Source organism: Paroedura picta, chromosome 4, assembly GCF_049243985.1.
Source record: "Paroedura picta isolate Pp20150507F chromosome 4, Ppicta_v3.0, whole genome shotgun sequence".
NCBI lineage: Eukaryota > Metazoa > Chordata > Lepidosauria > Squamata > Gekkonidae > Paroedura > Paroedura picta.
In genome coordinates this window covers 127,922,035-127,946,839 of record NC_135372.1, presented here as the reverse complement: position 1 = coordinate 127,946,839, position 24,805 = coordinate 127,922,035, and the positions used below count along the sequence as shown (strand labels likewise).

Here is a 24,805-nt window from a genome sequence, read left to right as displayed (position 1 = left end):
CAGGGAGAGGCCGTCTTGCAGGTACAATGGTCCCAGAGTGTTTATGTATACTTGTGCGTATTGATGTTTAGGATTGCCCAGTGAGTGTGTGATTAGATTCAGATGCTTTGATACTGAATCTTTGACCAAACAACACGTTCCATAATGAGACTCGAGAAGTTAACTAGAGTTCTGCTTATCTTTCCTCAAAGGAATAAAAACCTAACAAACTATGTTAAAGCCAAAGAATGTCAAATTAATGCTAATTGCCTGATTTTGTTGACCTTTTCGTATTCCCCGCAGTTACAGAAAGCTGTTAGCATCTCCTTGATTTAGGGTGGTGGTGGGGGGTTGGGCAACTATTTTATTTTGTTGTTGTGTTTAGTTATGTCCTTGAGCTGATGAGTGTGTTAAACTCTTGTTAATGGTTGTAAACCTCAGCAGGTCTGTGCCTGTGTGAGAGGTCTCATGGGAACTGTAAAGAGACCACCTTTCCATGAGAAAAAACAAGGGGGATGTTCATGCAATAGGCAAAACTCTCCATGCAACCTGACTTGCTTTACTATGAATTGTGGCGCAGAGTGGTAAGGCAGCCATCTGAAAGCTTTGCCCATGAGGCTGGGAGTTCGATCCCAGCAGCCGGCTCAAGGTTGACTCAGCCTTCCATCCTTCCGAGGTCGGTAAAATGAGTACCCAGCTTGCTGGGGGGTAAACGGTAATGACTGGGGAAGGCACTGGCAAACCACCCCGTATTGAGTCTGCCATGAAAACGCTGGAGGGCGTCACCCCAAGGGTCAGACATGACTCGGTGCTTGCACAGGGGATACCTTTACCTTATGCAGTGGTTGCATATTTTGGGTAAGACAGGTATGGCACCACTTGATTAGGAGTACCATTTAGCAATTTTTATTAAAGACTGTCCTCGGATAGTGAAAAAGAATTTTGTCCTCGGATAGTGAAAAAGAATTTTCTTCAAATCAGTGATCTAAGTGGTGGGATAACGCAGAATGTGGTTGGGAAGTACAGCTGTTTTCACACCCACCCAAAGATATGAATAAGATTGATTTGTAAGAGTTTTTTAAAGAATTTGACCTGTATTTTAATAACTCTTGTTATGTTCAAGGTTGATGAAGCAAAAACTATTAAAAGGCTCTGTTATTTTTAGCATCACCCTTTTTATTGTCTCTTCTACAGAAAGTCTCTTGGCAGAAGTTCCACAAGATCTAAAATGTCAATAAAATCAGCCAAGATGTATTCTTCCCTTCCGAAAGGGGCAGTCATCTGGGATCCCAAGCCGGACCAAATAAAGAAAGTCTTTGAAGCATTAAAGAAAGGACTCAAGTAAGGATCTCTTGTTTTTCTTCTAAAACTTTAATATGTTGGGATTAGCACAAACTTGTGCTGTCTCCCACCATCCTTTATTTAACATCATGGGTGCTCAGTCTTGGAATAAGGAAACAGTATGGCTTACCTGTGTTCAGAAGGACTATATGAATTGTTACGGCTCTCCAGTAAACAGATCATGGAATTTTCCTTCTAGGCTTTCATGCAGCTAACATCTCAAGATGTTTCCTCAGTGTGTAATTCTGCTTTACCCTGCCACAGGCCATTTGGGGTGGAGGTATGGGGCTAGTAACAGAATCACAGCCAAAGAAAAAATGTCATGAACTCCTTCACTGAAACAATTTGAGTATTTGAGTATTTAATTTGTGTATGAAAGGAAATGCTTTCTCCCCTTCTTTCCTTCACAACTTAGGCTGGGTGTGTGACTGGCCCAAGGGCACATAGTGTACTTTGTGGCTAATTGGGGGCTGGAAATCTGGTCTCCCCAATTGTGGACCAACTACGCCATTCCCAAATGAGATTCAGTACGAGTCTCCAAATGCATCTCAGAATCCACAGTGAATACTAGCTTTCTAGATCCCCTGATATGAAATTATGTGAGCATTTGTTTGGTTGGAGCAGGGCAGAATGACCTTGCTTTCTATATTTGGAGAACCAGCTTCCCTCCCATGTACAGATGTGCAGAGGCAAAAAAAAAGAAAAAGGTTTGTTCCCCTCTCTTCCATTTTTTTTCTCTAAAGCTACAAATCTTAGGGTACCAAAATCACCTTCGCTTCTAGCATTTAAGCCACAGGCCTCTTTTCTCCCTGCCTCCTGACACACATGGCCAAAGACAGAAATATTCCTATATCCTCATCTCTTCTCTAAAGCCGCAAGTTCCAGGATACCAAAATCACCTTAACTTCTGGTATATTGTGTGTTTCTATGATCCTCCAGTCGAAAGGAGGGGCTTTAGGCGGAACTTCTAAAGAGCCCATGGAAAAAATTAGGCAAGGCAGTGGAGGGGTGTCCCTGTCTGGCAAGTAAGTGCCCCAGAGTCCTAAAAAAAAAAGTGGGTTGGTAGTCTCTGTGTGGATGAAGAGGATGAGACTGCACAATTTAAGCCTAAGCAACTTCATGGTGCTACGGGGTAAACTGGGGGTGGGCAGTGCCCCACTTGGAAAATCCTGGAGGGGGGGGGAAATTAACCCCTGCTGCTGACCCCCTGTAGCTTACACCTCTGATGGGAAACCAGCTTTTAAAAACCTGGTCCCCTAGAGGAAATTCTTACTCTCCCATATTTCAGGCAAGTAAGCAGAAGACCCAATCTGCATATACAAATGTTCCTTGGGGCCTTCGGACACAGCCTCCCGGTGGTAGCTGTCCCATGGGTTGGCCACAATGCATTAGAGTGCTTTAATGTACAGGGATCTTGCATGTGCTCGGAGATCCTCTTGTCCAGCCATGTCTCATTATGTGTATGCTGCATCACAAGCAACCCCATAGGCAGATTCGTTTTGTAAAAAGGAGTGGTTCTTATTAACGTCCAGACCAATAAAGTGTTCCGCGTAACTCAAAACCCTTCGTACCGCCTTGGGAACATGGGTTAGTTCTAATGTTTTATTCTTACTGTCCTTGTAAATTTCATTATTGTGACTGGTCTTAGATCTTCAAAGCATCTGCCAGTTGCATTTCGAGCAGTACTGTGCTGACCTGGATGATTTTAATTTAACTCAGCGGTGCATGCAGAGATCTTGTGCAATCCTAAATAAATTGCCGGTAGACCTTCAGGATCTTTCTGAATTGCATTCTGGGCTAGAAAAATTTCTAGAAGGAGGTAACTGCTTATAACGTGGATTTTATGGGAAGAACTGCAGGCAAACCTTCGGCAAGCTTATAGGACGCTTTCTACTGTGGAGTCAAAGATTGCTGATCTGTGTCACTGGGAAATGAGCGGATGGCTGAGTTCTAGAGGAACAGGATGTCTGGGGTGAAGGAGAGAAAAGCTGTCTTTGTAGTGGTGAGGAAACTGAAATACCCCCCAAAGTCAGCTTTGCAAAAGCACAGACTGTGTAACATAAACACATTGACCTGTTGAGGTTCTGCATCTTGTAAAGCAACACCACCTACATCCTTTGTAAATACAGAGGAGAAAATTGAGTTATTCACGTCTGGTCTGCATTAACTCGCAAAGTAAGAAGAATGTGAGCCCCGGAGGTTTGCCCTGTGGGAACTAACTTGTAGCCTGCAGCTTCTACGTGTACTTACTTGGTCCCACTGGGTCCTCAAGCAGCTAAGAAGACAGACCCTTGGAAGTAAAAAGGAGCAAGAGTCCAATAGCACCTTAAAGACTAGCAAAACTTGTGGCAGGGTATTAGCTAGCCTAGGGAAGCCTGATACTGTCAGACCTTAGAAGCTAAGCAGGTTGGACCCTGACTAGTATCTGGAAGGGTGACCTCCAAGAGTTTAGAATCATAGAGTTGGAAGGGACCTCCTGGGTCATCTAGTCCAACCCCTTGCACCATGCAGGACACCCACAACCCTATCGCTGACAGTGTAACCTGCCACCCCCTAATTTATTTTATTACATTTCTTATACCGCTCTCCCTTGCACCTCAGGACAGTTTACAATGAAGATTCACACAGCTCCCAATTCGTTGTGACACTAGTATTAACCGGAAGCATTGACAATTATAAACTTGTAACATTCTAAACATGAGCCTCTTGTGGCGCAGAGTGGTAAGGCAGCAGAAATGCTGTCTGAAGCTGTCTGCCCATGAGGCTGGGAGTTCACTCAGCCTTCCATCCTTCTAAAATGAGTACCCAGCCTGCTGGGGGGTAAGCGGTAATGACTGGGGAAGGCATTGGCAAACCACCCCGTATTGAGTCTGCCATGAAAACGCTGGAGGGCATCCCCCCGTCAGACATGACTCAGTGCTTGCACAGGGGATACCTTTACCTTTACCTTTAACATTCTAAACATTACAATATTACCTTGTTATGTTAACTGTGTGACATACAACCATTAACTGCACAACTGTTACATGCAACCTTCACAGGGTGTGCGGCTATATCGGGAGTCGCCCTGTGTTGTAGCTGATTGGGCGCAGTTGGTGGGAGGAAGGCTTCTGGAGGCTCTTGTTGTTGGTGTTGTTCCTTTGGTCTCGATTGAAAGATTGGGGGTGGTGGATCCTCCAAAGAACGCTAGAGGCAGAAAATGGCAAATCACCTATGAATGGCCCTCGCCTGGCTGCCAGTCAATCCTTGGATCTCCTGGGCGTATTACGTACACCATATGATAAATAAATACCATGAAACAATAGCTTTCATGACTCACTGCTCATTACTTCAGATACCACTACCACATGAGTCCATCTGCCCTCATCTCTTGGAGAGAGGAGTGATTTCAGATGCCAAATGACATTAGCAGGGAAATGACTATAGCAGGTGTGATCGGATTAGGTGTGACATGCAGAGAGGTAGTAGACGAGAAATCAGCATGGATGATAAGACAGGAAACCTAGACAGGCAAGACACCTTGGATGGATTCCCTACCATCACCTCCCCACCAGCAGTTTCTTTAACAACCCAGAAGAACCCTCAAATTGAGCCACAAGGCTGTACTGCCTTCAGGTAAAAGCACGATATTAACTCCCATCCATTCAGGAAACCCTTCCAGAGCTATTAAGAAGCCCTGGTTAAAAAGGCCTAAATAGAAGCTCCATTGCCTTCAGGATTGCTGAAAATGCTACCTGTGATTGCTGCTTTGTGGCTTAATGCACATAAGGTGACAACACCAGGCGGGATTCTTATCAAGCTTTATTCTGCTTAGAGCCCCTGATCTACTTTCTCTGCCCTCTTTCTTCCCTCCGTCCTTTTTTCCCTTCAGGAGAGGGTGGCCTAGGCTGCAGCCTACGGTCCTTCTAATGGGACACACTTCTAAACATCAGCAGTGAAATAACTAACAGAACAGGTAGACTCAGACTCAGGGGCTTTTTGCACGCCTTCAAAATAGCACAATGGTTGCCAATGGAAAACGCTACTGATTTGCTGTTTTGTACAACGTCGTCGACAATCTGCCACACACCTGAAACCAATCTGCAAAAAGCGCTTCCTTGTAGCGCTTTCAGGGAAATCCCCAAAAGTGGATTCACCCTCCGGAAAGCGATACAGTCCTGCAACCAATCTGCAACACTAGCGAAAAAGACCTGTGCGTTAACATTGTTGCGGTTTCTACAAAGTCCCTCCCCCTGGCTCTCTTCTCTGATCTTCCGGCGAAGCGATCGCCATTTTTTTTTCTCCGAGTGAGCGGGGATAAACGCACCAGCGAGCCTCTTTCTGTTTAGAGGCTTCCCTGGCTTCAGTCCCTCCCCTTTAGTCACTAAGCACAAACCACAGAAAAGCATGTTTGCTGAAGTATTTTCCCTTTATTTTTTACACATTCCTTCAGCCGAAAATCGGGCCCGTGAGAGGGGGGGGGTTTCCACTCGGAGGAAGCGTGGCAACGATCAAACGATCAAACGACAGCTCAAACACACCAGGCAGCTGGATGGGTCTCTCCGTTGCAACGAATCTACCCAGATTCGTTGCTATGGGTCTGTTTTTTTTTTAAAAAAAAAACCTTTCTTAAAGGGAAAGGGGCTGTTTGGGAGCATACTAACGGCTGCCCATTGGCTGCTTGACGGCCAGGGGCGGGACGATCTTGGCAATAGCGCTTCCTTTCTAGCGATTTCTGCCGAGACCGGAAGCCTGTGGGAAACGCTACAAAATGCAACTGGATTCCACTACAAAGGCAGGTATGCATAACGACGAATTCCACTACTTTAAATGGCGATTTTTCATTCAGTGACCAATTTGCAACAAAGATCCTGGTGCGTAAAGCCCCTCAGAAAACCTTTATTGGCATATAAACAAAACAGGTTATGGAAGAAAAAGGGGAAGGGAGCTGACCATTGCCGGAATCTCAGCCAGCAGCCAGCAGTGAGGGGTTGGGCAGTTCAGGGGGTTGCATCACAAAACAGGGTAGTCTGATGCTTGTTCCTGGTAAGAGAAAGCTCGGAGCACCATTCTTCCATTCTATGGTAATGTGACATCAGTGAACTACAGCCAAGATTCCACCTCATGTATTATTCATTGGATGCAACTTTTGTAAAATTAGGAAGGGGAAAGAGAGTCCACGATGTCATGATGGAAACCAAAAGCTAGCCAGAACTCTTCTCTTGGGTTTTTGCTGAGCCGCTTTTGGTGGGGAGATGATAAAGCGTTCAATCATGCAACACCCACCCACATAACACCTCTGTCTAAAGTTCTACCCTGGAAAAGCATCTCTTCTTCCACTTGCTGATGGTTTAAACGGGCTCTTGACCTCAGAACTCGTCCTTTCTAGCACAGCTCATGACTCACCAGTGTTACCAGATGTTCAGGATCAAGTCTGATATATGCTCAATTCCCTCTGTGTGAGACTATTTGCATTCTTCAATACAAACATGGTCACTGTGGTGCAATCTTGAACAAGTGGCACAGGGGTAGCCAGACAGATTGGTAAAACTTAAGCGTGAGCTAGGGGAAGTGTTTTATCATGTATAATGTTCTGTGTAAACCGCCCAGAGCTGCAAAGAAATGGGCGGTATAGAAATCTAAATAAATAAAATAAAATAAATAAATGTGGCCCGAATTGGCTGTGCCTTTCTGTGCAAAGGTGGGCATTGGTTGCAAGTCTCCATCATGACTTTTGTGGGCAGTAGGCTGACAGACAAAAGGAAGTACTGTTTTACACAGAGAGTGATTAAAATGTGGAATTTGCTGCCAGAAGATGTAGTGATGGCCACAGGAATATGCAACTTTGACATGGGGATTAGATGGATTCATGGAGGGATAGGTCTATCAGTAGCGACCAGCCATGGTGACTGAGAGGAGCCTCCACATTCATAGTTGGATGTGATTTAACTCCCCTCAATCCTCAACACCATTTAACTAGAAAGTCTAATATGCCTATACTTGGTTTTGCAGTTCCGTCTCCTGTTTTCTGTAGCCTGTGAACTGGAGATCTGGGTGTACTTATCTGGAAGTGTCACCATGTAGACCTGGGGACAGTGACCTGCTTCTGGTTGCTGTGCAAATTGTTTTGAGCCACAGCCTAACCTGCCTTGTGTTCGTCTCTCCTTTTAGCGAATATCTGGAAATGCATCAGGCAGAGTTGGATTATTTGTTGGGGTGCCACAAAGACACAAGTAGGAACTCCAGGCTGGTAAGAAGCTTTTTAATTTAGTCATTATCCCCCCCCCCCCAACCTTGATATTTAGTTGGTAGAATCTGAGAACCAAAAACAGTCTCTACTGTTCCACTGTTTCTCTTCCATAGAAAGTTAATTGGAATCTGTAATCATATGCTTGAAATCCTTCGGTGCACAGCAGGACTTCCAATGTTTAGGAAAAACACTTGGAAATGTTACTGGTCAATGACTGTAAAACCACTTCCTTGATCTAGGATTCACTGGTTTCCAAGCATGAGTTTCAAAATCATTTAAAAATGGAAATATGTTGGCATCAATTCAGATAATGCCTCTAGAGGTGAATAAGGGAAGGGGGACAATTTGTGTGAGATGTACTCCAGGCCTGTGTGGTCATTTCACTCTCGTAACTGGAGTTATGGGATTGGGGGACATTTTGGCCAGGTGATTGAAAGGATCCCTTCTGCCTTGACTCATTTTTAGTGTGGCTATATTATTATTATTATTATTATTATTATTATTATTATTATTATTATTATTATTATTATTATTATTATTATTATTATTATTATTTCCTGCCACTCCCAAGACCAGCTCGTGGTGGGTTACAATCGTCCACAATTAAAACCCCAATAAAACCCCATTAAAATTAAAAAGGGACATAAAAATTACAACACATAAACAAAGAACATGGCGGTATAAATCCACAACCCCCCCAATATCATCCAATAGGGAAATGGCAAGAGGGGAGTCATAAATCCTGCTGTAGGTGACCCTGGCATACCGCTGCTTAGCACGAAGGGGGGGGGGGCAATCAGATCTTCTACTCAGACCCCGGCCTCAACCATAGACCTGGCATAAGAGCTCCATTTTGCAGGCCCTGCAGAACACAGAAAGCTCCTGCCTACTGAGGCACTTAATCAGTACGTTTATAAACCAAGGCCTTCATTTAAGACACACACACACAACAAAGGGGCAGTGGTACAAGAACTAAGCACTTAGGACCAAACACGATATTAGGGGGCAGACTCATTTCTGAAAATCTGGGACTGTATATAGGAGTGGCATGGGGTGCCTTATTTTTGAAGCATGCAATGGAGGCTATACATTTTCTCCTTCAGCTGTTGTCCCTGCTAGCTCTTCATCCTTAGTGAGTTTGGATATTACCTATGAGTTTAGTTGGTATATCGTCCACCCTCCAAAGCAACCATATTCTCCAGGGGAATTGATCTCTGTCACCTTGGTGCTGAGCTATAATTCCAGAAGTTCCCAGTTCCCCCCTGGGGATCAGCCCTAAACTCTAATCTACAGACTCATGAAACTACATAGGCAGCTGGCCTAGTGATGTGGTTCAAGTATTGGACTAGAGTTTGGAAGACCCAGTTCCAAATCCCACTTGACGACCAAGCTCAGTAGATGACCCTGTGCTAGTCACACTCTCTCTAGGCATAAACATCTTCATGGGCTTGTGGTAAGGATAAAGTGGAGGAGAGAACCACATGGGACACCCTGAGCACCTCAGAGAAGAGATAAGGTGAAAATGTAACAACCTACCCACCCATACAAGGTGCTAAATTGGACTTCTGCAGACGAAAGTTTGGTAATGATCAAGCGAAACAATTTGACACATAGCCACATAGTAGGTTGGACATGATTGGGACGGACTCCGGCCAAAACTTTGCATGGCTGAGGGAGGCAGTGCAGGATCGTGGCAGTGGCTGTGTCATGGGAACTCCAAGAGTTGGACTCAACTGAATGGCTGACAACAAGAAGAATTGGATTGCTTCCTGATGCATTAAAGTTGCTTTGGGAAGCTGCTCTTCCAAGTGCAGAAATTCTGTATGATACAGAAGTGCGTTAAATATGCTCATGTGTACTAAATTGGCTTCTTGTTGTTCTTTCAGGCTTTCTATTATGATTTGGATAAGGTAAGAGACTGGCAGTGCCAAGCCAATAAACGGAAAGATGGTCATATTGCTATCCTAAGCAGGATTGCACTGTTCAAAGCCCATTGACTTCGATGGACTTGTATTTATTTATGCCTTTTATAGTCCACTTTTCCCATTGAGACTCAAAGTGGACTACACTGCAGGAGACAAGACTGGGACATGCAATGAATGGTACAATAGAGATTTGGATTGCAGATATTTGTAACAGAGCTGAAATCCAGCTGGGACAAAGCATAAGCATTAACCTGACATGTTAAATGGCGTGGGAATTATAGGAACAGACAAGATCTACTGCAGGGGTAGTCAACCTGGGGTCCTCCAGATGTTAATGGACTACAATTCCCATGAGCCCCTGCCAGCAAACACAGGCAGGGGCTCATGGGAATTGTAGTCAATGGACACCTGGAGGATCACAGGTTGACTACCTCTGATCTACTGGACTCTACATACCACAGTCCTTATCCTTTTCCTAAAACATCATTCTGACAAATAAAAACTCACATTTCATTACAGTATAGTCCTATTTCTTTTGTGCAGTGTTTGTAAGGGCATGAAGAAGAAGAAGAAGAAGAGTTGGTTCTTATATGCCGCTTTTCCCTACCCGAAGAAGGCTCGAAGTGGCTTACAGTCGCCTTCCCATTCTTCTCCCCACAACAGACCCCCTGTGGGGTGGGTGAGGCTGAGAGAGCCCTGATATCACTGCTCGGTCAGAACAGCTTTATCAGTGCTGTGACTAGCCCAAGGACACCCAGCTGGCTGCATGTGGGGGAGTGCAGAATTGAACCTGGCATGCCAGATTAGAAGTCCGCACTCCTAACCACTACACCAAACTGGTTCTGGCTAGCATGGCCTTGTTAAAGATTCCAGCCTTCACTTGCCCTCCAGACAGATCACTGACTCTTGAAAGCTCATACTTCCCCCTCCCTCCAAATTGTTGGTGTCTAAGATGCTACAGAACTCAAATCTGTGTGAAGTAGCCGTGCATGCAGTGTTAGCAAGGCAGCCAGCGTTGGCAGACAGGTGGCCTAGTGGTTAGAATGCCAGCCTGGGATCTGGGAGACCCGGAAGTGAATTCTCTCTGGAAGCTTGCTGAGTGACAGATCTTTGCCTCTCAGTCTAACCTGCCTTATAGGGTGATCTTTGTGAGCATAAAATAGAACAGAACAGTAAGGTGCTTAAGACCCCCTCTGGAGGGAAGAACAGGGTCCAAATATCAAAACAAATAGCTTCCCCCTGGCCTACGGCTCTCTGATGCACCCACCTTTTATACATAGCTGCTTTGCACATGAGGTAGTGAAGAAGGGTTGTTTTTTATATCCTGCTTTTCGCTCCCTGAAGGGGCTCCCAATCGCCTTCCCTTCCTCTCGTCACAACGGACACCCTGTGAGGTAGGCGGGGCTGAGAGAGCTCTGACAGAAGTCAGAGTCTGTGAGAACAACTGTAACAGGACTGTGAGTGGCCCAAGGTCAGCCAGGTGGCTGCATGTGGAGGAGTGGGGAATCAAACCCAGCTCTCCAGATTAGAGACTGCTACCCTTAACCACTACACCAAGCTGGCTCTCCTACAGTGCAGTTTGGATAAGAATATTATGTGTACATGAAGTCATGTGGTGAAGGTTTTTTCTTTTTTGCTTAGCCAGCATCAGGCTTAAATCTAGCCTGCGTATAAGAGTGGGTGCTACTGGGTGGTCCCTGGTCAGGTAGAATTCATTCCTTTCTCAAAACATAAGGTGCTGGGAAGGCCTTTCAGCCTGTGGAATTGTGCCCCCCTTCCCCATCCGCAACTCAAGCTCAGGAAACGGCCATGAGGCTAGTGGCTAATGCAGGCATAGCTCGTTGTAGGTGTGTTAGCATGGGTTCATCAAAGCCACACAGGTTCCTTTTTAAATACCTCTGTAACATGAAGAGGCCCATTTTGCACCGCTTGGAAATGCAAACTTTGAAGCTGCACAACTAACACACTTCTCCCTGTTTCTCTCTCCCACGAAGCAAATCCGCTCTGTCGAAAGGTACATCAGAAAACTGGAATTTCATATAAGCAAGGTAAAGGCTTATGTTTTCTGCACAGGAGCGTTATGCGCTGTGCATCTTAAGAGAGTGGTTTTCCCCCCACGGTCGGTCGTGTGTTTGCAGGGAAATGGCGTTTGGGTGCTTTCTGAAAGCCGCGGCTGCTTTTCTTGCAGGAGGGAGGAGGCCCTTTTTTTTTTCAATGCCTCCATTCAGGACGGTTATTGAGTGCAACTCAAGTTCAACCTGCAGAACCAGTTTTTGTGCCTCGCTAGCATATATGGGATAGAGCTGCTAGACCTAGAGGAGAAGGAGGGGGAAACGGTCTCAGCCTTTGGGACTGCGGAAGGTGAAAGAGAGCAGCAGGTCACCTGTCTGCAATTGCCCCTGTGCTCAAAGGTTTGGGGAGCACAGGAATAACTATCTGTATACTGAGCTGGCTTTGTGTTTCACTGATGACATGTTTGTTTTGCTGTTCCTCCAAGGAGCTCAAGGTGACCTATGTTGGCCTCCCTCCATTTTATCTGCCAAAAAAACCCTGTAAGGATAGTTTGGCCGAGGGAGTGTGACTGACCCAAGGTCACCCAGAATGTTCATGATGAGATAGATGAAGGGGTCGAACTTCTTGGATTCTAGTCTAAGATTTTAACCACTACAACAAGATCTTTGTGTTCAAGGCTACTGGATTTGAGATTTTAATTTGAGATTTGAAAAACCCAATTTGTTCCTGATATTGGGTTATAGAGGAACCAGCCTCTCTTGAATCCTGGAATACCTATACCTATACCTATATCTATATCTATCTATAAAGGTAAAGGTATCCCCTGTGCAAGCACCGAGTCATGTCTGACCCTTGGGGTGACGCCCTCCAGCGTTTTCATGGCAGACTCAATACGGGGTGGTTTGCCAGTGCCTTCCCCAGTCATTACCGTTTACCCCCCAGCAAGCTGGGTACTCATTTTACCAACCTCGGAAGGATGGAAGGCTGAGTCAACCTTGAGCCGGCTGCTGGGATTGAACTCCCAGCCTCATGGGCAGAGCTTTCAGACAACATTTCTGCTGCCTTACCACTCTGCGCCACAAGAGGCTCATTTTATCTATATCTATATCTATATCTATATCTATATCTATATCTATATCTATATCTATATCTATATCTATATCTATATCTATATCTATATCTATATCTATATCTATATCTATATCTGAGTTGTAGTTTCATTTAAAAAAAACCCACATGGCTGTCAAGTGCCTGGTTGGGGGATCTCTTATCCCTGGTTCCTCTTGCGTGCTGCTGATTGGACTAAATTTAAAATTAAAATAATGAGAAATTAGGAAAACAACAACCAGTGCAGGGAGCATGGTGATGTCACTTCTGGGCACAATCCAGAAGTGACCAATGGGCAACTCTAGTAATCGCCTGAAAATCTATAGTAAAACTGTAGAGCTTCTGACGATTCCTAGAGCTACCTGTTGTTACTTCAGAATACGACTGGGACATGATTGTGCTCTCAGTGCTGCCCTCCACACTCCTGGTGGTTGCCAGGCTCAAGAACCCTATACAAAATGTGGTTATTTCATTTTTAAAATTTATATCCTGCATGGGAAGTGAATTACACAAACCAACATGACCAAATATCTGCAAAACTGTTCCAAGAATGATTTTTTTTGGGGGGGGGGGGTGATGTACAAGCTATAAAAAATCCTCCAAGAAAGTGACTACTACAAAACACAAAGTTCACATTTCTGTTGAAGAGCTTTTATGCCCTTTGCTGGGTCCCATTTGGCCCCAATGAGGCTAGAAACGCTTCTAAATGGGTACTGTATGTCATGGCTGTCCTTTTGCGACTTTCTGCTAAGAATCCCACAGGGCAAAGCAGGGCTGTGCCTGAAAGCCCTGGGCTTAGAGGTACTTAACTCTTTTCTAGACGGGACCCAGCGTAGGAAATGGGGCCTGAAAAACTTACTTTCAGAGAAAGCCAAGTATGGGCATGTTTGTTTTCCAGAATAACTTATTAGAAGGAACGAAGTTTTTGTTGGCATGGACTGGGAGCAAGCTTTCATTAAAAGTTTATGGATTTTCTTGGCTTTAAGTCTAGGGCACACTGTGTTAGAAGGCCATATGTTACAATGGCACAGTTGTTCCTTGCTGGCAGCAGTGCTCATGATGGTCTTGTGTGTATATTGAATTTTACAGTGAGCATAACTTCCAAGTAAACCCCTCTTTAGGAGTATCACCTCTCTACAAGAGACTGTGTAGGGCCTGGGTCTAGGCAATCTATTAGAATGTATTTCCACCTAACCAGCCAGCTTTCCAGAGATTTCTTGTGAAGTTTAAGGCTGGTTCATGGTCTTTTCTAGGCTCTTGGTCAGGCAGGATGCAGGAGCAAGCGTTAAGATTGTGATTGCTCCCTGTTGGATTGGGGTGTATCAAGTGGACTCTCCGGGTGTGCCCCACCACAAAAATTGGGTGGATCTCAGAGCAATGTTCCATGCCTGACATCTCCATTTAAAACAATTTTGGACAAGAAGGCTAAGAACTTTGAAGGTCAGTCCAAGTTGGTGTATTTGGGTGGGGAGAAAAAAAAAAGCTCTGGTGGGGAGCATTGTTCCTACTTATACAAAAGCCCCTTGGAGCAAGTGCTGTAGTAAGGAAGGGGAACTGGACAAGACCAAGCAAAAAACCTGGATCTGATCCACTGATAATTTCAGAAAATTTAGACTGGGCATGAAGAAACTGAAATTCATTAACTACTTTGACAGTTATGTGTAGGGCGCTTTGAATACCAAAATGTCATACAGTTTACTGCTGAGATAATGACCAATAAGCTAATATGCATCTATAATGGTACAGCACTCAGGGCATGCTTAATTATGCCAGTGGGATTTGGCCGGAATGATTATTGTCTCTCTCCATTTAAGGTAGAAGAACTATACGAAGCCTACAGCATCCAGTGCCGACTACGAGATGGTGCTTCGAATATGAAACACGCTTTTTCCTTGTCCCCTTCCACGAAAGCATCCCGGGAGAGCCTAGTAGAACTTTACAAGAACCTCCAAGAGTGTACAGAGGTAGGATGATGTCCCTGAAAAATACTGCATGCATTGGGCATTGGCTGATATTAGGTGCCCCTGTGGAATCTGCTAGATCCAAGTCCAGCTGGCTTTTCAGGATATGAGCTTTTTAGAATCAAAACTGCCTTCGTCAGGACTTTGACTCTTGGAAGGTGACACCCTGAACATCTTAATGGTCTCAAAGGTGCTACAGGACTCAAATCTACCTGTTCTACTGCAGCTACTACCCTCTTGTGGCATCTCTTTGCTGGATAAATATTGAGAATCCCTAGTCTGGGGCCATGTTACATATCCTAAGAGCAGCATTAAAAGCAGTCTAAGGGCCAGGTAACAAAAATATATCCATCTCACAATTTGAATAGAAATTGTGGTGTGGAATGTTTGCTTATATCACTTGCATTTCTCTGCTGCAGAAGGATTTGCAGTGTGTTCTTTACTGATTTGGGGAGAGATGCTCTTTGATATTCTGATGCTCTTTGGTATTCTTTGGTATTTAGGGGTTTCTAAAGGTTTGTAAACCAGTTTATCGTTATTTATAGAATAGTGGGAAATGTTAGAATCCCCTGGTCTTTCTTTCTCTCCCCTCCACGGTTCAGAGCTGTGGTTTCCAGAGCTTCCAAGAAGAGGGAATGAGTATCAAAGCTGCTTTGGCTCTGCTGTGGATAGACTTCTAGAACCTAGGACCCGTCCCAAATCCTGTCTCCCTGCACTTGGGGGTCTTGAGGATGGGGTCCTCCCGGTAGCGTTTTCCTGTTTTGTTTGAATGAAACATTGTGTGTATTTTCAGCCTCATTTCATATACTATGTGCTGACATCAAAAGTACGTAAAGGTAAAGGTATGGCCTGTGCAAGCACCGAGTCATGTCTGACCCTTGGGGTGACGCCCTCCAGCGTTTTCATGGCAGACTCAATACGGGGTGGTTGGCCAGTGCCTTCCCCAGTCATTACCGTTTACCCCCCAGCAAGCTGGGTACTCATTTTACCGACCTCGGAAGGATGGAAGGCTGAGTCAACCTTGAGCTGGTAGTTGGGATGGAACTCCCAGCCTCATGGTCAGAACTTCAGGCAGAATGTCGGCTGCCTTACCACCTTGCGCCACAAGAGGCTCTATCAAAAGTACATACAGAACCTTATTTGGATGAAATGGCAACCTCACGTATTGGGAATATTGTGAATAGCACATACTTGGAGGCTTGGAGTTTATGCAATGGAAAAGCCATTTCTGTAGTTCTTAGGAAGAATGACAACAGAATTGCAACCTTGCTTGGCTTTGGGGGGGGGGGTTATGGTTGCTTTCCCCCCTCTTGCATTACTTAATAGTAAGGGAACTGTTACTGAAGTTCCTTTACTACTTCCAGAAAAGGGAGTGCCCTCACAGGCATGTGGTAGATGAGGGGTGTTCAATTTTTATTGAACAGCAGGCCACGTTATCAGAATTCCATGCTTGCTGGAATTCATCTGGCTGCATGATTTTTTGATTGATAACAAGGGCAAAGTATATAGCCTGCCACCTATACAAAACAGGGCTTTCCTAGCAGCAACACAAAAGCAGTCTGAAGAATAGTTTAATCAACCGTTATTTATACAAAAGAGTTAAGTTATAGCCCTTTGTGAAAGTCATGGATCAATTTTGATTGAATCAGTCAGAATTTTCTTTTTGCCATCAAATCACAGCTGACTTCTGGTGACCCCCTAGGATTTTGAAGGAAAGAGACGTTCAGAGGTGGTTTGCCATTTCCTGCCTCTAGATCATGCCCCTGGTATTGCTTGGAGGTCTTCCATCCACGTACTAGCCAGGGCCTACCCTGCTTGAGATCTTATGAGATCAGGCTAGTCTGAGCTATCCATGTGAGGGCAATCAGCATACTGATAGTTTAAAGACATAATTGTTCTCAAGAACTGTGGGGTGTATTTAGGCAGGGAACATCTCAGTTCTGGCCCCAGGTTTCTCTCTCTGCTGGTTGCTCTCAAATGCAATTTCAGCGGTTTTGTTAACACGAATGTTTGGCTGCATCTCCAGAAGTTTCAAGACAGTTCTGGGATTCATATACACCTTTTCAGAATTCCAGGGTTGTTGTGTCTTCGTGAAGACAGTTTCACGCAGTAGCTGTGTCAGTCTGTAGTGGCAGAACGAAATTAGAGTCCAGTAACATCTCACAGACTCACCAGATGTTTCATCCTATAAGTTTTTGTGAGTCAAAAAGCAAAGCTGACCTGGATTTGACTCAATGAAAGTTTAGACCCTGCTGGTCTTTAAAAGGTACTTCTGGATTTGAATTGTGTCATCCGGGTGGACACGCTTTCCTTTAAGCTCCATCAGTTCCTCTTGAAACTGAGCCGTACCGATAAGGCCGAGGCTTGCTGGTCATTCTTCATAATGCCCAAGTTTTACGATTTCATTTTAGTGTCTATGAAACCAAACAGGCCCTAAATCTCTTTTGCTAAACATCTTGAGTGGGCCACTCGGCAGGGTCAGGTCTGGTGCATCTGGCTGGTGAGTCACGTATTGGATATCTGTTTTATAGGTCCGAAATCTGCCAGCATTTGCCTTCCCCATGTTTAGAGCACAACAGATTGAGTCTGTACGTAGGTGCTGTCAGGTTGCAACCCATTTATGGTGACCCCAGCTAGTGGCCTTCAAAGTGAGTGAGAAGCAGAGACGGTTTGACATTGATGTCCTCTGCAGAGTCTGCCTTGGTGGCCGCCCTTCTGAGTCCCAACCCTGCTTAACTTATGAGATGCCATGCCATATCCCCTGATGAAATGTTGATGAGTGATAGGGTTGTGAGTCTCCTGCATAGTGCAGGGGGTTGGACTAGATGACCCAGGAGGTCCCTTCCAACTCTATGAGTCTATATGTCCCAGCATGCTCAATATCAATACTGTATATTTTTATTTTAGGATATGTGTCTAATTGAGGGGACACTGGAAGTACACTTGGGAGAATTTCACTTGAAGATGAAAGGTAAAGGAATCTTTTTCTTGGGAGGTTGGAGTTGAGTGTGGAAGGATGTGCTGGAAATGGTGCCCCCCCCCAAGCATACAGGTGGTTGAGTCCACCAAGCAAAGCGTCTGAAAGTGATCCATAACTTTGGCTGCTAATAAGATCACTACTGCTGCATGGTGGTGGTTTTCGTACTCCTCCTCTTTTACCTCCCCAGATATTATGGCTCATCTTCCCTGTTTCAGTGGTGTGAATATAGAAGTGATCTTGGAAATCACTTGGGTAGCAACACACTCCTCACTCTTAAGCTGTCAGGACATCTCTTTGGGGTGCTTTGAAATTCCTGGATATCAGAACAGCAGTAGAAAATCCCAGACTTTAATGAAGCATGACAATGACTTCTGCTCATGGATGTCCTCTGCTTTGGTGGTTCCTGCTGCCTCTCACGTAATCATGTTAGCTATTTGTGTGTAGTTTCAAAGTGTTCAAGTATTACAAAGTTGAATTATTACAATGCAAGTAGGGGGAGTGGCTTGCCTGAGGCCATAAAATGAGAGCCAAGCCGTTCACGGAATGCCATGCAACATTCATCTAACACAACAGATGCTGAATTGCGCCAAATAGGAATAGAAGAAGAGCCAATGGGGAAGGGGGGTGCTAATGACTTCCTGCACCAGTTTCGCCCCCCCCCCCTTTCAAAATTGTCCCCAGGTGCTTTTATTGTGTAGGTTGGTGGGAATAAGAGCCCTTCCCATAGTTCTTTCCCTCTTTTGTGTTTGTGGGTACTTCATTTATACTTTGCTCTTTTCAGAGACACGGGGTGGATTACAAAAATAAAAACCAGATAATACCATAGAAACCAATCTATTAAAACTACAACACTACATAAGAACCGCCTTCTGAATGACTTTGTTTTGGCATTCTGTGGCATTGATAATAGCATGGGAGCCTTCCTGACTTCATCAGTCAGGCTCTTCTACCTGGCGGGAACCCCAACAGAGAATACTCAGGGATGGACTGCGGCTGACCTAATGCATTTGCAGGGCGGCACCTTCAGAAGGCTTTGCTGAGATGAGGAGAGCAAATCCGTCCCAACGGAAAGAAGAAAAATCGATCTGAGAGGTGATCTTGAGGAAAGCAATAGCAAGAGCGGTAGTTAGGCATTCCTGCACCTTCCTCTGCCTCTAATCCGGGGATAGCCAAACTGTGGCTCTCCAGATGTCCATGGACTACAATTACCATTGAGCTCCTGCCTGCTGGCAGGGACTCATGGTAATGGTAGTCTTTGGGCATCTGGAGAGACACAGTTTGGCCACCTCTGTTCTAATTGAAGCCTGTTTTTCCTCCTTAAAAGAAAGCAAAACAAAAGAGTAACATTCCATGAAACTCCAGGTATGATGATATTTGTCCCTGAGGTCATCATGGCAAAAGTGAAATTTGAACCCAGATTCACAGCTCAGTCTTTTGGCCACTGTGCTGTGCCAGGTCTTCAGAAATCATCTTGTGAAAGGAAGTAGCTCCGAAGCACTCTTACTGATGAAAGAATGTTGGGAAAGCCTTGCTACCTCCCAGCCTGCCTGCAACACTGAAACAAGACATTCTCTTTTTTTGAAGAGTTGGTCTTTGCAGAATGATTGTCAGGATCTTCTGGCGCCAGATCTGATCCCGGAGCGGCCTAGCTCTCCAGGGTTGCTTTGTGTTGGGCAGATGCCCTGGGATGGAGCCTCCGGTCTATTCTTCACACAATAGCTAATGCACTTTTAATGCACTTTAGAAGTAGATTTTCCTGTTCCACACAGGACGGTCCAGCTGCCAAAGCACATTGAAAGTGCATTATCCTGTTCTATGTGTGCAGAATGTCCCTCAGAATAGAGCAATAGAGGAAGGGGTTTCCTTTCACCCCAATTCTCCAAAATTCTCTATTCCCACTTTCTAAGGAATGCGTCTGGCTCTTCCTCCCTCGGTGCTCCTGGGCTGGTCTTTGAAAGGCTTCCCCAAGGGAGGGCCAACCCTGATCTCAGCCATTCCACTCTCTCCCCAGTCCAAGCCTGGGGAGTGACAGGCCCCTAGGCCAATGGACACTTACTTCAGATTGGTGAGTTCCCTAGCCCTTCCCCCTGAACTTCTTTAATGAGCTGGCTGCTCCTCTAAGAGGGTCAGTGCTGCGTGCCAGCTCTGCCCTTGTGACAGAGCTCCCCTGGATCTCAGTGCCAGGGTCCTCTCTGATCAGAACTGGGTTGGCTTGGCTTCTGCCGCTGAGCGCTGGCTAGGCTCATTCAAGCTGGCTGACTCCTGAGTAGACTTGATCTAGGCTGTGGCCCGCTGCAACCCGGCAGACAGCTTGCTGGCTCAGTGGGGAGGGGAGGATCCTGCCCCTGTCTCACATGAGTACAGCTTGTGTTGCCGGGGTCACTTGTTTTTGCTCCTCCATGGGTACAGAATACTCCACATGGAGCAGCAAAAACAGGGAAAGAATGCCCCCCCCCCAGTGCTGTTTCAAGTTATAAAACAGCTGGGGGAGAGGCAGGATCCTATTCCTCCTGGGTGCTCCATACCCAAATGGGCACTGCTGCATTTCTTACAGCCATCCCCCATGTGTTGACCGCAGGGATCTCAGACCCGACTCCGAAAAGCAAGCGTGTCATTTGGCTCTAAATCTGTTGCATGGGGTTTATTTGAAAGGATGGTAACCAGAACTCTTTCTTCTAAGATCTCCAGCTATTTATGTTAATGGTTTCCTTCCTTGGAGCCTCCGAATGTTACAAATTCCTCTTTTGTTTTGTATTGTTTCCAGGGTTGGTGGGTTATGCACGTCTCTGCCCGGGAGACCAATATGAGGTACAGTATGTCGCAGTCCTGTTTTTTCATCTTGCGGAATGCAAATGTGGGATAACTGTGACAACCGGTTTTGCCTTTAGGCTAATGGATGAGGTTTCTGCACCTCTTAGAATCATAGAGTTGGAAGGGGCCATACAGGCCATCTAGTCCAACCCCCTGCTCAACGCAGGATCAGCCCAAAGCATCCTAAAACATCTTATGGGTAGTGGCATGGCTGCAGCTTATCTGCGTGTAACTAGCATACCAGCAAACCCCACCCACCCACATGGCCAGGAGATGCAGTCTTTGTGCAGGCCCAGTATGAGAGTTATCAAATGAAGCCATATATTCTGGACTGAATTAACTTCTGGGCTAAATAAGCTTTAGAGACTCCGTTCAGTCCCTGCTGGAATGTAATTATGCTGTTATCCAGCCAGGGTTGTCACTTATCTGTAGAGCACCTGCTTTGCAGGCAGAAGGTCCCAGGTTCAATCCCCGGCATCTCCACTTAAAAATAATAATAATTAGGTAATGTGAAAGACCTGCCTGAGACTCTGTGGAGCTGCTACTGGTAGGAGTAAATTATGCTGACCGTGGTAGACCAATTTGCAGATTCAGTATAAGGCAGCTTCCTGTTGAAGAAGAAGATTTCGTTTTTATACCTTGCTTTTCACTACCCGAAGGAGTCTCAAAGTAGCTTATAATTGCCCTCCCTTCTTCTCCCCACAATAGACACCCTGTGAGATAGGTGGGACTGAGAGATCCTGGATATTACTGCTCTGTAAGAACAGCACTATCAGGGCTGTGAGGAGCCCAAGGTAACCCAGCTGGCTGCATGTGGAGGGGTGGGGAAGCAAACACAGCTCACCAGATTAGAAGCTGCCAGTCTTAACCCTATACCACACTGGCTTTGTTGACAGAGCGAACCAAACCAGACGGGTAATCACCTAAGGCTGAATAGTTTTATTTGGTTCTTGTGCCCTGCCTTTCTCCCCTATGGGGTCCCAAAGTGGCCTTTACATCATTCTCCTCCATTTTCTCCTCACAACAACCCTGTGAGGGAGGTTAGGCTGAAGCAACGTGTCCATCCCAAGATCACCCAGCAAGCTTCTGCGGCAGCATAGGGATTTGAACCTAGAGTTCCCAAATCTACTTTAAACTCTAACCACTACACTAAAGGCTACCCATATCTTGCTTGTGGCTGGTGCCCTGGGCTTCCGTTAAGTCCAACTCCCTGAGCAGACCCAGGTCACACATGCAGGGGACTGATAGAAAAGGCCCTGACCCAGTCTAAAGGTGGGGAAATTCATATTTTCAAAACTATCCAGTAAGGTGTGTTCATCAGGGAAAATGAGTATTTTACTCTGGTCTTGTTTTTTTTTATAGTAGTGAGTTTGTACATGGACAGGCCTTCAGAAGTCTGTCCCAGTGTGCTGTAGTGGTAAAGAGCGGTGGCTTCTAATCCGGTAAGCCGGGTTTGATTCCTCCCTCCTCCATCTGCTGCCAGCTGGATGACCTTGGGATCATCACAGTCCTGATAGTGCTGTTCTGACCGAGCAATCCTGTCAGAGCTCTCTCAGCGTCACCTACTTCCAAGAAAGACTGGGAAGAGGAAGGAGATTGTAAGCCGCTTTGAGTCTCCTTCAGGCTTGAAAAGCGGGATATAAAAACCAACTCTCCTTCTTTCTGTGCACCTTCTTCCCATCTCATTCTGACGTATCTATAAACCCACTCAGAGAATGTCTTCCAGAATCTGGTGATGGCTGAGGTGGTTCAGTGAACACGCACATGAACCTGCCTTCTATGGAATCAGGCCTCCAAGGTCACTATGGCCAGTTCAGGCTTCTGGTGGCTTTACAGAGTCTCAGGCAGAAGTCTTTCCCATCACCTACCACCTAGTCCTTTCTACGGGAGATGGCAGGAGATAAAACTGGGACCTTCTGCATGACAAGGCAGAGGTTCTTCCACTGAGCAACAGCCCCACCCTGTGGCACATCGCTGGCTGGTGTGGAGGCTGGCTTTGCCACCAAGGAGCGACAGCCTGATCTAGAACTTCTGTCATGCTGTTCTTTAGGTGGAGAGGGACTGGGGCTCAGCTGGAGAGTATTTACTTGACGTGCAGAAAATCCCTAGGTTGAGCTCTTGACTGCTCCAGCTGGAGGAACTTGGACAGCAGGCGTTACAGAGAAGTCCTGTCTTTGTCTGGGAACACAGAGAGCTGCTGGGGTTGCCAATTCTGAGTTGGGAAATTCCTGGAGATTTGGAGGTGGGTCCTGGGAAGGGTGGGTTTTGGGGAGAGGAGGGACCTCAGTGGGGTATAATGACAGAGTCTATCTTCCAAAGCAGCCGTATTCTCCAAGGGGAATTGATCTCTGATGTCTCATCTGCAGTGATCCCCAGCCCCAACCAGAGGTCAGCAGCCATGCAAGTCAGAGCTCTGTGCTAGGTAGACAAATGTACCAACTTGGCAGAATGTGCCTTCATATGTTTCCCATACAAAATGTGCTGGCTATGGCATATTGCTCCCTGCCAAAGCTTTCGCATTTGCCTGGCTTGTGCTGTCACCACTTAGAATGACAGCAAGAACAAGCCATTACGATGTGTGGAAAGTGTGCACAAAGTGTGCAGAATCCACTGTTTTCTATAAGATGCCTTCGAAATTTCTCACCGCTCATAATATAGAGGCTGCTTAATGTCTGTGGGTTAAGTACCCTCAAGTGGCTTCTGACTCATGGAAACCCTGTGAATTAATGACCTTCAAAATGTCCTGTCCTTGCTGAAGTCTTGCAAATGGAAGGCCGTGAGTCCCTTGATTGAGTTTGTCCATCTCCTGCTGGGTCTTCCTCTGTTTCTGCTGCCTCCAACTTTTCCTAGCCTTACTGCCTATTTCTAGTGATGCTTGTCTTCTCAGAATGCATCCCAAGTTTTGTCGTTTTAGCTTCTAGGGCGGGGATTCCCAACAAGGGGTCCATGGGAGATCCAGAGAGGGGTCCGTGGCCTTTTCCCTCCTGCCTTAATGGTTAGGGAACTGGCAACTTCCATTCCTCCTAGGGATGAGTGATTGCTCTTGTGGTTTCTGCCCCTAGGAGTGGGGTGGAGCCTGCATGCTTACTCCTGGCTTAAACCATCTTCTGCCTCTCCCCCACCTTGTCCTCATTGAGCCTGCCTGTTAACACAGGTGATGATCTCCCTTCCAGGGTCATGTCACTTTTGGGGGGCATGGCAGGGGTGACATCACTGACAGGGGTGACATCACCAGCTGACATCACTTCCGGGGCTCCTCAAAGCCTGAAAAATTATTTCAGGATTTCCTTCCTGGGTCAAGTCTGCGCTTTGCTTTTTATCCTCTCCCAGCCCGAAAAAACCCTCCCCTCTGCAATGTATTTGATTTCCATTTTGATTTTGGGTGCTTTAAATTTTCCTTCTGCAACATCCATGATTGATCTGCAGTGACCCTACCTTTCCCTCGTGATATCCAGGAGTGGATATAAGTTGCTATATTCTACACTTTAAACAGTGTAGATGTTCTGTGTTTTGCGGATTAACTTCCTGCCCATGCCTGCAACACTGATGTAGCAAAGCAGTCTTCCCCGATTGGCCAGGGTGTCAGTTCAAAGACTTCCTGGTTCCTAGTTTTGCCTTGTTTTAAAGTGACTGTGCTCCAGAAGCCCACACTTCTCTCAGCAGAGATTTGCCTCTTGGCTTTATTTCCCCTTCCTCCTCTGTGAGGCTGCTGTCTCCAATCCCCCCCCCCCCCGAATTCAGGAAAGGAAAGAAAGAGACTCCTGCTGCATTTGGCTCCTTTCCCAACTCTGAGCTTCCCCAATCAAGTGCAGGACACTTTCTGTTTCAATTTGGGGAAGGGGAAGACCCAGGTTCAAATCAATCTGAATTCAGCAGGATCGACAACAGAATCAGAATCAACCCTGGTCAAAAGACTGAAAAAAGCTGTTCTAGGGATAGGTTCAGACTTGGTTTGATTGGGTTTGTTCTATTATATATTGATTTTTAAAAGCCTTGTTGCCAAGATGCCTGCCAACAAAACCATTTTTAGAAGATCAAGGTTAAAACAAGGATTAAACAGCATTCAGCTACTTGAAATGTTATGATACAGGCTCAAAGAACACCCTAAACAGCTAAAAGAAAAAGACGGAATTGCCCAGTTAAAAGCTTGAGTAACAAAGACATGTCATGGCCAAATGCCTAAAGGACAGGGATGCAGAGGCACCAGGCAGGCCTCAGTGGGAGGGCATTCCAAAAGTGACGAGTCTGAATTTCTCCTTGGTTAAAATTTGGTACAGAATACCTCTTTTTATTCTGCTTTGCTGCAAGGCAGGATCTAACATGATTAAAACAATGTTTTCTGCTTTGTGCTTGTCTGTTTGAATATTGTCCATCAGGAAATGAGCATTTTTAAAACAGCTTTTTTTTTGGGGGGGTGGGGGGTGACATATGTTGTAACTGTCTTACTATTTGCTATGCA

General features: G+C 45.7%; 1 protein-coding gene across 6 annotated transcripts in view; it reads left to right on the top strand.

Annotated features, from left to right (window-relative positions):
• The window catches only part of RIPOR3 (RIPOR family member 3), a 137,078-nt gene that overhangs the window by 78,518 nt on the left and 33,755 nt on the right, over positions 1-24,805 (top strand). For all 6 annotated transcript variants that reach the window (XM_077335607.1, XM_077335609.1, XM_077335610.1 and 3 more), the window contains 7 exons: positions 1,174-1,320; positions 7,471-7,549; positions 9,436-9,459; positions 11,469-11,522; positions 14,409-14,558; positions 17,463-17,526; positions 20,300-20,343. In XM_077335607.1, coding sequence (XP_077191722.1) covers positions 1,174-1,320; positions 7,471-7,549; positions 9,436-9,459; positions 11,469-11,522; positions 14,409-14,558; positions 17,463-17,526; positions 20,300-20,343 — 562 coding nt within the window. The remainder of the gene's footprint in view (positions 1-1,173; positions 1,321-7,470; positions 7,550-9,435; positions 9,460-11,468; positions 11,523-14,408; positions 14,559-17,462; positions 17,527-20,299; positions 20,344-24,805) is intronic.